Source organism: Sturnira hondurensis, unplaced genomic scaffold (genome assembly GCF_014824575.4).
Source record: "Sturnira hondurensis isolate 20B ecotype Veracruz unplaced genomic scaffold, ASM1482457v3 Scaffold0005220, whole genome shotgun sequence".
In the NCBI taxonomy this organism is placed as follows: domain Eukaryota; kingdom Metazoa; phylum Chordata; class Mammalia; order Chiroptera; family Phyllostomidae; genus Sturnira; species Sturnira hondurensis.
The window spans coordinates 3,369,316-3,382,123 of NW_028077851.1; the positions used below are offsets into that span (position 1 = coordinate 3,369,316).

A 12,808-nucleotide genomic window follows, 5' to 3' on the forward strand; every position below is an offset into this window, starting at 1 on the left:
GAATTTTCAAGCGTGTAAGGTTTCCTTTTGCTACACTTTCTGCTCTCTTTCAGAGCTTTTTTTCACTTCCTAGCATTCCTTTCACTTCTTAGCATTCCTTTCCTTCATACCTCAGAGTTTTGAAAAAAGATTTAAACCCTCGATTCCCAGTCAGGGCACATGCCTGAGTTGCAGGCCAGTTCCCAGCAGTTCCCAGCAGAGGACGCACGAGAGGCAACCACACATTGATATTTCTCTCCCTCTCTCCTTCCCTTCCCCTCTAAAGATAAATCAATAAAATCTTTAAAAAAAAATGTAAACCCCCTCTTTTTTTTAAAATCATGGTTTGCCTAACTCATATGGCACCTCTGATCCAAAATTGCTTCTCCTATGCTCTAGTCTATTGATCACAATACCTATTTTTTCAATTTGAGTGATTTAATCCAATATAATTGGAAAGAGAGCAAGATGATTTGATTAAGTTATATTCAAGTATGAATGTTTTATTGAGTCAACCTGAAATATTGGCATATTAAAAGTTATAATCCCTTTATCTAAATGAATGTTTTAATTTAAACCATTTTAGACAAATATGACTTAGTAAAGAGAACATCGGTCTAAGCAGAAAAAAATGTGTGGATAGAGATATGAGCAACACCACCTAGGACAGGGGTGTCAACTCATTTCCATGGGGGACCACATCAGCCTCACAGTTGCCTTCAAAGGGCTGAATGTAACTTTAGGACTGTATAAACGTAACTGCTCCTTAACTAGAGGCAAGGAGCTTGGCACTGCCACCAGGTAGAAACAAGGTGCTGGGCAGATAAAACAAGGTGGAGAGCCGGATTCGGCCTGCAGGGCTTGTGTTTGCCACCTGTGATTTAGGGGGTGCCACTACTTCAGGAGTCCACCTGGGACGTTGGTGCTGCCACTGCCTCGCCCTCTCTCCATGCTCATGGGAGATACTGTGAGTGGAACATAACAAGCTTTCCCTCGAGACAGAGCCTTAGAAGCAACCCCTCTTGGTGCTCTCAGAAGCCACTACCTTTTGGTTCAGGTCGAGGATCGTGAAACTTTTTTCCCATCTCTAATTTAAAACCTTAAAATCCTTAGCACTTTGTAACGTTATCTACTGATGGATGTGTACTTGAGAGTACTCTTGTACTTAAATGGATATCCTTTGCTATCTGAAAATTTTAATGATTCATATAAAAATGTTTCCAAAGGAATTTGTCAATAACATACTAATTTTAAGTTTTTATCATAGGGGTTAATTTTTCTCTAGAAGGGTTCAGCCATCATGGGGTCATGAAGATGGTTGGTAATTGGGCTTGACTAGGGTTGGGGTTTTGCCCAACAAATGTACGGTATAGAAGTGTTCAGAAACTGCTGTGGACCCTCTACTGAGCTGTCTTCCTTCATGGTCTTATTTAAAGGTTTAGCACTTAATGGTTTCTGACATCAATCAGCCACTGGCCATACATATACACACTCCTTTCCCAGATAAAATTACGTGGTTATATTTCCACCAACATCACAGTGCAAACTTGGGTAGCAGTTTCCTTAACTTCTCTCTGAGCCTCAGTTTCTTCATCTGTAGTATGGATAATAATACCTATCTCAATTGTGGTAGGAATTAACTGAAATAATTTCATGTAAAGTGTGGTACTTAGAACATAGTAGTATGTTAATGATATTGTTAGAATTATAGTTGAAAGACAATATATTATAAATAAGAATTCAAATAAAGGAACTAAGGACTCAGTGAAAGAAGCTAGACAAAGAACCACAAAGTAAACCTATGAAAAGCAAGGGGAAGGAATTAAATATAAATTCCAAAATCAGTGAATTAGAAAACGGAGGGGCAGGGAACAAATGCACAGCACTAGGAAAGCAAAATAGGATATAACCACAGATAAGAAGTAGATTAAAACATCATAACAGCTAAAATATTTACAAATAAAATGATACAATGTCTAGGATTTGCTTCAAAATAATGTAGTATGGGGGGAGTGAGCATATGAATCAGGACTGGACATGAGTTGATTGTTAAAACTGAATGCTGTATTCTTAAGAGTTTCTTACTCTCTTCTGTCTACTTCTATGTATGCTTGACATTTTTATTAAGTTTAATTTAAAACTTATACTAATATGAAAGTCTCTCTGAAATATGTGGGTTTTTAGGAAAATCTAAATGATATCATTTAAGAAAGGATAGAAAAATGGAGTTATAACAACAGCAAGGGAGAAATTTAACTTACTAAAGACTGAGCCCTCTCTCGTAACTACAGTGCCAGGTTCCAATGATTTGGTAGGAGAAATGTTTGAAACTTTCAAGAGATAGATCATTCCTGTGACCTTTAAATTGTCCCAAAACCTAGGGAAAATCTTCATTGCCTTCTAGTTTGTTCTATAAAGTTAACATAGGTCTAAAAATGAAAGTTGACACAGAAGGAATCAGCTAATTTATGAATATAAATGTAAAACTTCTAGAAAATTATAAATCAGATAAAACAATGGATCTTCCCAGAAATACAAGCATATTAGGACATCTGATCTGTCATTAAGTCAGTAGCTCAAAGGAGAAACATTAAGTGACCATATTAATAGATAATAAAAAGGATAGAATTATATATTCTTTTATTAATAGACAATTAATCGATAATAAAAGTAGATCATAATTCTCTTGTAAGAACTAAATATTCTGCTTTTAGTAAAGAGGAAGTAGTCTGACTTTAGCATTATAAAACATGTTTAAAACCAAATGTTATCATATTTGAATGATTTAGTGAATATATTTCAAGGTCAGGATCAAGGTAGCATTTACTACTGTTTGCCTTGTGCTCCAGAGACCATGAGAAATTTGAGTTTTGCTCTGTAATGAGAGGCCACTGAAGAATTTGAGGTAGGAGCATGACCCAGTCTGATTTGTGTTTTAAGATTTTCCAGGCTACGTGCTGACAGGGTCCAGAGGGGAGAGGGGAGAGAATCATAGAGGAAAAGGGGAAGGACTCACAGGAACAAGTATAAAGGACACATGGACAGTACCTAAGGGTGGGGGGAGGAAATGGGAGGGAGGTGGGGAGCACTGGGAGGGGCAGGGCTGGGAATACAAGAAAGAAAACTGTACTTGAACAAGAGTTAAATTTAAAAAAAATTTAAAAAAAATTTTCCAGGCTGCTGTGAAGAGAAGAGATTGCACAGGGAAATCAGAAAGTGGATGGCACTAGATGATGAGGCTTTGTACTGAGTGCAGCGGAGGAACTAGAAATAGATGTGATGTTAATTCCAGAGATAAATAAAACTTGTTGGTGGATCAATATGAATGGAGGGAAATTAGATAAGAAAGGAAAGAGCCAAAAAGGACTTAAAAGGTTTGGGGGATTGGTAATGATGCCATTGCCTAAAATTGGGAAGATTAGCTTTCCATTATACTCTAAATAAAATCCAAACCCAAGCTTCTGGGTAATCTATAAGGCCTTATATAATGTGGACCCATCCTACCTCCTCATCTTGGTCTCTTTCTTCAGTGTTCACATTCTGCAGCCACCAAGGTCTTTCTTTTATGTTTTGAATTCATTAAGTTGATTCCTATTTCAGGTCTTTTGCATCTGCTGTTCTTTCTGTTTGAGGGCTGTAGACCAAACTTTGTCTATAAAGGGCTGGGTAGTAAATATTTTAATGGCTTTGTGAGCCATATGGTCTTTGTAGCAACTATTCGAGTCAGCAGTAGACATTGTAGGGGGAAAACAGCAGGAGCTCACAGGTAAACAGATTGGCATGACCAGATTTGGCCCCTTCCTGGCCTGGCTCTAGTGTGCCCCTGCCTGATGTGTTGATGTGATTCCCCATTATTTAGATTCTTTCTGGAGGATGACTTGGCAACTAAATTACAATAAAAAAAATTTAAATGCTGAAAACTCTGCTTCTAGCAAGGCAATTTCACTCCTAGATACTATTTCTAAGTGCTTGTCAATGTCCACAAAGGATAGGAATATCCGAATAGTATAGAAGATAAATATCCAACCACAGGGGATTTGTATAATAGAATCCTCTGCAGTTGTGAATAATGCATTGAAGGTTAATAATACAGAACAAGGGTCAGCGAAGGAAACCCAAAACTTGTCTCCTGTTTTTGTAAATTATGTTTTATTGGGACACAACATCACCCATTGCAGCAGCAGAGTTGACAGAGACCACATGGCCAAAAACATTTGCTGCAAAGCCAAAAACATTTGCTGTCTGGCCCTTTACAAAAAGAAGTGATAATATATATAGTATGGTCTAAATGTGTGCATGTGTATATACAGAAAAAGACTGGGAAAAAATGGACCAAAATAGTGATTTTTACTCTCTTGTTTTTTCTTTTTCATGTATTTTTATTTTTTAAGTTTTCCATAATGGGCATGCATAATTTTTAAATCTTCATCTGAGGACATGCTTATTGATTTTAGAGAGGGGGGAAGGGAGGGAGAGAGAGGGGAAGGGAGGGAGGGAGAGATGAAAAGAAACTTTGATGTGAAAAACTTTGATTGGTTGCCTCTCACAGGTACCCCAACCGGGGACCAAACCTGCAACCTAAGCATGTGCCCTGACAGGAAATTGAACCCATGACCTTGCAGTTTATAGGTCAGTTTACGGGACAGTGCTTCAACCAACTGAGGCACACTGGCCAGTGTGACATGCACGATTTTATAATAAAAGTTACTGTTTGAGTAATAAGGTAGATGAAACCAATAAGGTATACAAATGAAGAAAAACTAGCTAAAAATTTTATTATAATAAGATAAGTTTTCACAAAGAGTTAGAGGCAGGAAAAGTCTGAACAATACTATCTAGTTTTACGCACACAACCCCACAGGTAATATGTATTTCAGATTTCAGCATGTGATACTTATTCAGGAAGCCATTATTTCAGTTTCTTATATGTTGTTATTTACTGTGGGAATACAAAGGTAAGTACCGTGCCTGTTCTGAATATAAATCTGGTAGGGACAATAAGATGTGCTCAAATGGTAATAAATGCCATAAGCAATGTACCAAAGGGCCTTAAGAGCTTTAATTCTTGTTCGATGATAGCTAACACCCAAAGAAAGGAGGCTCAGTCCTGAGTGAGTTGTAACAAGATTATAAGGGATTATAGTCACAGGAGCTAATCTTTCAGCTTTGTTTATGGTGCCTGTTGATTAGAGAAGTTCTGAGTTTTGTAATCAAATCTATATCAATATTTTGCTTTGTGGCTTCTGTATTTTCCAAACAGGTAGCCAAATGTCCTAACATTTCTTTCAGATGTAAAGTGTCACATGTATTCTTTTCTGTCCCTCTGTTTATCTTTTTTACATGCTGTTTCTAAAATATATATGTATATTCTATTGATTATGCTATTACAGTTGTCTCCCTTACAATTTTTCAATTAGAATTTTCCCCCTTAGCCCCCCCTTTGTCTGGTACCCCCTTTCCCTCCAGCACTCCCCCGCCTTAGTTCATGTCAATGGGTCATGCGTATGAGGTCTTTGGCCTCTTCATTTCCTATGCTATTCTTCATATCCCCCCATCTATTTTGTACCTACCAATTATGCTTCTCAATCCCTGCACCTTTTCCTCATTGTCCCCCTTCTCCCTTCCGGCTTATAACCCTGCATGTGATCTCCATTCCTGTAATTCTGTTCCTATTCCTGTTCCTGTGTGCTTAGTTTTTTCTTGTTGTTGTTTTTAGATTCAGTTGTTGATAGCTGGGAGTTTGTTGCCTTTTTAATGTTCATAGTTTTAATCCTCTTCTTTTTCTTGAATAAGTCCCTTTAACATTTCATGTAATAATGGCTTGGTGATGAGGAACTCCTTTAGGTTTACCTTGTCAGGGAAACACTTTATCTGCCCTCCCATTCTAAATGAAAGCTTTGTGGGGTAGAGTAATGTAGATTATAGGTCCTTGCTTTTCAAGACTTTGAATACTTCTTGCCAGTCTCTTCTTGACTGCAAGGTTTCTTTTGACAAATCAGCTGACAGTCTTATGGGAACTCCTTTGTAGGTAACTCTTTGGTTTTCTCTTGCTGCTTTTAAGATTCTTTCTTTGTCTTTCACCTTTGGCATTTTAATTATGATGTGTCTTGGTGTGGTCCTCTTTGGGTCCAACTTGTTTGGGACTCTGTTTCCTGGATTTGTATGTCTCTTTCCTTCACCAAATTAGGGAAGTATTCTTTATTATTTTTTCAATTAGTGTTCAATTTCTTGCTCTTTCTTTTCTTCTGGTACCCCTATCATTTGGATGTTGATACATTTGGAGATATCCCAAAGGCACCTTATACTGTTTTCTGTTCTTTTAATTCTTTTTTCTTCTTGCTGTTCTGGTTGACGCTTATTTCTTCCTTATGTTCCAAATTGTTGATTTGAATCCTGGCTTCATCTCCTGTTCTGTTGGTTCCCTGTAGATTTTTTTTTATTTTGTTGCTGTACTCAGTGAGATCTTCGAACATCCTGATCACCAGTGTTTTGAACTCTGCTTCTGATAGGTTGGTTTTCTTCACTTTGTTTAGTTCTTTTTCTGGGATTTTGTTCTGTTCTTTCATTTGGGCCATATTTCTTTGTGTCCTCAATTTGGCAGCCTCCCTGTGTTTGTTTCTGTGTATTAGGTAGAACTGCTTTGACTCCCTGTCTTAGTAGCATGGCCTATTATATAAAAGGCACCTGTAAATTGTGTGGGGTGGAACCTTAGGTAATTGCCAGGGCAGGGCAACCTGCTTCACTGCTTTGTGGCTCTGAGTGGGGGAAGGGCTCAGAGAAGGGACCATGCCACTGTCTGGCTTCTGGAGGTTTTCCTAGCACTTGCCCTGTATGACTAGTGCCCTTCCAGCTGTTGCCCTGGTGCTGAGTCCTAGAGGGGGTGGTTCTACGCACTTTTTAAGTCCAGGCGGGCCCTTTAAGTGGAATCTCATGAAAATTTGGCAGTTTCGTCTGCCACCCCAACCCCCACTGGTTTTATAGCCAGAAGGTATGGGGGTTTATCTTCCTGGCACTGGAACCCTGGGCCGTACAGTCGGGCTTGGGTCTGGAATTGCTCACTCCCAAGGTATCCCTCCGGACTTTTATCCAGCACACGTGAATGTGGGACCATCCATTCTGGCACCGCCACTTCTTGTGCTACATTCATTGATCTCCATGCGTCTCTGCCCCTCTTACCTATCAGGATGATGTGGCTTCTTTAAGTCCTTGGTTGTCAGGCTTCCTTACAGCTTGATTTTCTCACAGTTGTGGGTGTCATTTGTTTGGGGGTCTAGTTGTAATTCTTTCTGTGGTTGCACAAGGAGGTGAAGCTTTTTCAACCCCTCCATCTTAACCGGAAGTCCTATGCTGTTTTAATTAAGGTATCATTTCAACTCAGGAAGACTTATTTCAGATTTTGCTCTCTGACATATTGCTTCATTATCATAGAGCTAATGTTAAAAAGCACAACGCACAGCAAATTGTGACTTCTTAACCTGAGCATCAGTAGTCATTAAAGCCAATTTCGACTAATCCTTTAAATTCCAAAAAAGGTTGTTTGGGTGCTCCTTTTCGCAAGTATTACTTGAATAAAGTTGATGGCCACTCCATACAGAGAGACACGTCGATTTTGTTTCGTATGTCTTAATCTGTTGTGCAATAACCATGATGTTTGCTTCTTCTGGACAGTCAGCCTTACGGCCCTTGTGCAACATTTTAAGGAGTCTTAAGTAATTCTTTTGGGGGGATGGGAGGGTTTGTGTTCTGATGGTAAACTTTCTAAGTGCTATACTTGCTGAAAAATTTAGATTTGCATTTTTAATCAAGAGAAATGCACAATTTCCCAGGCACATTTCAAAGTTTTATTTTGTATATTTATAGGGACTCTATTTGATTCTGATGTATTTGCTTACATAAGATTTTCTTTTTACTTGAGAATTTCTTCTTTTATTTTTTTTATTCTTCACTGGAGGAATTTTTATTACTCTTACAGAAGAAGGGAGAGAGGGAAACATCAATGTGAGAGAGAAACATTGACTGGTTGCCTCCCATAAGCACCCAGACCAGGAATAGTATACACCCAAACTGAGACTTGACCCCACCACCTTTAAGTTACCAGACTATGCTCCAACCAACTTAGCCACACTGGTCAGGGCTTGAGAAAATTTTTTTATTCTTTACTTTCCATTAGGTCATTTATATTGAGTTGGCAAAAAAATCTGTTTGTTTTTTCCTGTAAAATAAAAGACACATGTTTCATTTTCACCAATAACATTATTGATTTGGATATTTGGAGTATGTCGGCTATCTGCCACTATTGGCTTCTCATGAGTAGAGGCTAGGGGTGCTGCTAAACATCTTCCAATGCATAAGACAGCCCCACAGTGAAGAATTATTTGGCCAAAATGTCAGTGGTACCAAGAAACTTTGCAAACCACTTCTAACACATTCCATCAATCACAGCGCCTTCTCCATATACTGCACAAATCTTTTTTTTTTTTGCGTTTCAATTGTGCTTTTACCTGTCTTGAAATAATAAAGTGTAATCTGCCAAAAATGTTGCTTATTTTCTTCCATCTTCAATATTAAAATAGCTGCACAAAATTTCACCAATTTTGATGTTATTTTTAAATACACACTGATATGACAGCTGTCACAATACAGTCTGATAAAACTGTTTCGAATGAAGTTTAAAATAACTAAGTGCTACTAAAGCCTGCACCTAATGGGCACTCGAATATTTGCTCAATAAAGGAGTGCTGAACTGAGCTCCCATTATAGATAACTCCATCATCAAACACATGCCTTCATCCAGAAAGCGAGCACCTTGTTCATGGTGTTTTCAGAAGCTCTTTAGGTTTTGAAAATGTTGTAATTTTATTAAATTTGTATTGGCAGCATAGATTAATGCTTGAGGGTTTTGTTGATGCCACATAGATGAAATGTATGTTAAGTGCCACATTTTCCCCACAGCTCTCAATGCTCTGTCCTTTGTTTTGATTTAAACACCACTATCTTGGTATAATTAAAAAAATATTTCCCAAAGCAAAAATACATTAGAAGAACTTCTAGAAGCTACTAGAGGATGAGATTCTGGAATAAGGGGTTGTGTGGTAGCTTCACCTCTCCTTTTCCAGGTTGGCTTCTTTGGTAAGTGTTCCGTTTGCTCAGGAATAACCTAGGGATTGCAATTTTTATTTAGTTTTTATCAACTAGGAATGGGAGTGTTAGCTATGGGGCATGAAATTTTTAAGTTGGTTGATAATTGATGTTTGTAACCGACTGGATGTAGATGTAATTTACTTTCACCTTAAGATAGGAAGAATATGTCCTTATATCACAATCAAAAAGTTTCTTTTGCATGTGATCATTTACTTCCCATAGCTATGAAACTCTTCCTCACTGACTGGGAACACCCACGACATGTCTATATATAGTCTTAAAGTAGTCTTGAGACTGTGCTTTGGATTGTGTGTATAAACATTACAAAGGGTAAAATTTCACATGTACATTAATGACTTATTTTAATAGTGCTGGCTAGTTTCAGTTACTTTTAAAGAGTCACATAGTTAAGAAATACTGGCATTTCTCAAGGCTGAGAAGTAAAATAATGTTCACGTCACAGGTTGTGAAAATTCACTGGATTTCTGGGAACCAGGAGTAAAGAACTATACAACAGGATTTTGCTATCAGCAAATCTGTTTTGGTTTCCTGTTCTGGCCTCTCTACCTATCAGCTACATTAGTACCCTCGCCATTTGTTTCTCCTTTCTTTTACCACAGGAAAATTGTCAGGCCTCTTTTTTCTAGCATTTCAGGACCCGCCTGACAGGAAATTTTCTAATTGCCGGAACAGCTGGTAGGAGAAAACTTTGCAGGGGCCTGGCCTTCCCTTTCTAACTTAAGTTTTACGGTCAGAAATTCTTTTCTCACCATCATGGTTTCGTAGCCATGTTTAAATTTCTGTCTTTTCGTGTTCGCTCTATACAGGTAAGCTTTATTTAACTTCATTAAAGACTAAATGTGTTTTACTTGATACTGAGTATAATTATACTAATTAAACAATTACTTTGTGTGTTCTTTTAAGACGCTTTTCAAAATTCAAAACCAGTTTTTGTAGCACTTTTAAAGGATTATATTGCTGTTTACTAAAAGTAAGCCATTTACAAGTATTATACATTTCAAGTCTGGATATTTAGTAATCTTATTTTTACATTGGCTTTTTAAAGCTGGGGTAATTTTTATCTTGCTAGTGTTTGTAATTTTGTGTAGTAAAACATGACTATAACTCTTAATATTAAACCAGGCACAAGCAAGAATATGAACTTACTGATATTTAAGAGATTGCTATAATATAAGCAGTATTTTGACGGATAGAAGAATGTAGACAGTCAAGAACTTAAAATCAGATTTTTGTTGAAAATGGTTCCTTTAAAAATGTGAAGTGTTTAACCAACTATATTTAAGTAACTTTAAGCAAGTAATTTTATCTAACTCAGAATAAGCACAGTTTTCAAAGCATTACTTTGTTCAAATGTGCTTAGTGAATGGTAATTTGTACTGTATTTAATCTACAGTCCTGCCAAATCTACTTGATATTTTCCTGTGAGAATTGTGCTATCCTCCTACTCTGTAAAGAGAACTAAACGTGTTGATTGGGAGAAAACTGTGCTTTTTGTGGCAGTGATTGAGCATATTAGTCTGGAGAACCAGCAATACTGTTTTCTCAAACATGGATATAAAAAGCTGGCTTGGAATAATGTTTTTAAGAATTTGGTTAAGTGAAAAATGCCAAGCATATTTATCATACGTTAGCAAATCAAGTAAATTGGGTTTGGTTGAATTGTAATATAGAATAAATTAAAAAGTGGTTTTTCACCATGGCTTGGATAAGTAGCCTAATTATATGTCCCAACCAAATACTTTTTATGTATCTTGATTGTCTAAAAAAATTAAAATATCTTCTTAAAAAAATAAAAAATTAAAAAAAATAAAAATAAAAAAATTAAAATATCTTCTTAAAATAAAAAGTTGTATTATAGAACTATAGGTTCTGTATAGGGAGTGGTACATTAATTTTGAGTTACTTTTAAGAGATAAATAAAATAGACCTTTTTCATTTGTAAGGTCTTTATGTTAAGCCAAAAAATGGTTACATATCTATGTAAATAGTTAGAAAATATTTATTGGCTTTTACCAAGGAATATTTAAACGTTTTACTTCAAGCTTCAACAAGTATTTTCTGACAATTCAAAACAATTTAGAAAATACAAATGCCTTAAGAACACACTTCCTGACTCAAGGGAGGGGAGGAAAAAGGAAATTATGTATACAAGGCAGGGCATAATGCCAAATGTTGAATCATTCTTTAAAATCAATTAATATCATGCAGTTTGTTTTTTAATATTAGCATGTTACACCATTAGGTTTTCTATAACTCAAAGAGACAGCACTGATTTCAGTTTATTTTCTGTAATCTTTTTTACATTTTAAGAACAAAATTGTACTCTTTCCCTCTCAACATGAAAAAAAATTGTCAATTTTTTCCCATTAAAGGGCAAATCTTAAAAGACCATGTAAGAGGGAACCTACAGACCTTTTGTTGGTCCCAAGAAACAAACAAGGTGGCCTTCTGTGTGACTTTTTCTTCTGCCATTTTACTGTGATATTTGAAATAACACTATTTATAGAATTTCTAAAATTATGTATTTTAACTGAATTGACTTTGTTTTATCTATCAGGGGGTCACATCTCAACAGTTATTTATCCAATAATAAATCTTTGAAATCCTGGGTAAATTCCTAGAGGGCAGATCATCTTTATTTTAGTATCTCTAACACCCAGCAGAATACTTGGCTCATAATCTGAATTACCTTCTAAGAAAAACAAATGGACCTAAGATAGTATGTCGTAGATGAGAAACATTTCCATTACAGACCAGGCAGGCAATTAGAAAGAAGTGAAAGTATGAGAAGGGCCTGAGTTTCAGTCCTCTCTGACTTGTTCTTCTCTTCCTCTCCTTCATGCGCTCTCTGATCCAGAGACAGCCATCTCCTTGTGTGCTCCCACACTGGCCTTCGCATTGGCTTGTCCTTTTGCCTGAAATGCTGTTCCCCAAGGTGGTTGACTCCCTCACTTCCTTCCAGTCTTTCCTCCAATAGAATCTTTTCAGTAAACTCAGACTCTCCTTTCCATTCTTGCACTTCTGATCCCTGTTACCCAACATAATACCTTTTTTTTACCATGGTATGTATCATGTTCTAATATGAATAATAATAATCATTATTGTTACTATTATTAAGTCTCTCCCCCAAACAGCAGAGATTTTAGTCTTTTTCGTTTATCATATATCTCAAGTACCTAAAGGGATGCCAGCATGGAGTAGGTACTCAATAAATAAATGTTTAAGTGAATAAATGGATGCATTCTAATACATATCTTGAAGTGTTGAACACTGGGTCTTGGGGTAGCAAATATCTAAAACAGCAGTTTTCAACCTTTTTCATCTCATGGCATTCATAAACTAATTACTGAAATTCTGTGGCACACCAAGAAATGTATTTTCTGCCAATCTGATAAAAAATAGGTATAATATTGATTCAGTCACATTAGATGGCTGTTGTTGTATTGGCTGTTGTCACTTTTTAATTTGATAATCTAAGGGAAAAGACGTCATTGCCCCTGACTCTACAGTCAGGTATTGCAGGTTTTAAAAATTCTTGCTGTGGCGCACCAGTTGAAAATCAGTGGTCTAAAGCGATGAACATATGGCCAGATTATACGTGGTTGTGATATAGAAGAGCTGCCAGCCTCACAATTTTGCCTACAACTAGACCTTCGCTTATCAAATA

The 12,808-nt window shown here is 36.8% G+C and overlaps 1 protein-coding gene across 5 annotated transcripts in view; it reads left to right on the top strand.

Annotated features, from left to right (window-relative positions):
* RPS6KA3 (ribosomal protein S6 kinase A3) overlaps positions 1-12,808 on the top strand; it is a 109,740-nt gene that overhangs the window by 40,288 nt on the left and 56,644 nt on the right. Inside the window, exon 1 of one of the 5 annotated variants that reach the window (XM_037046245.1) lies at positions 9,687-9,947. The exons of the other annotated variants lie outside the window; for them this stretch is intronic. Within the exon in view, the coding sequence (XP_036902140.1) occupies positions 9,909-9,947 (39 nt within the window). The 5' untranslated portion in view covers positions 9,687-9,908. Of the gene's footprint in view, positions 1-9,686; positions 9,948-12,808 lie in introns of those variants that run through there. 5 annotated transcript variants of the gene reach the window in all.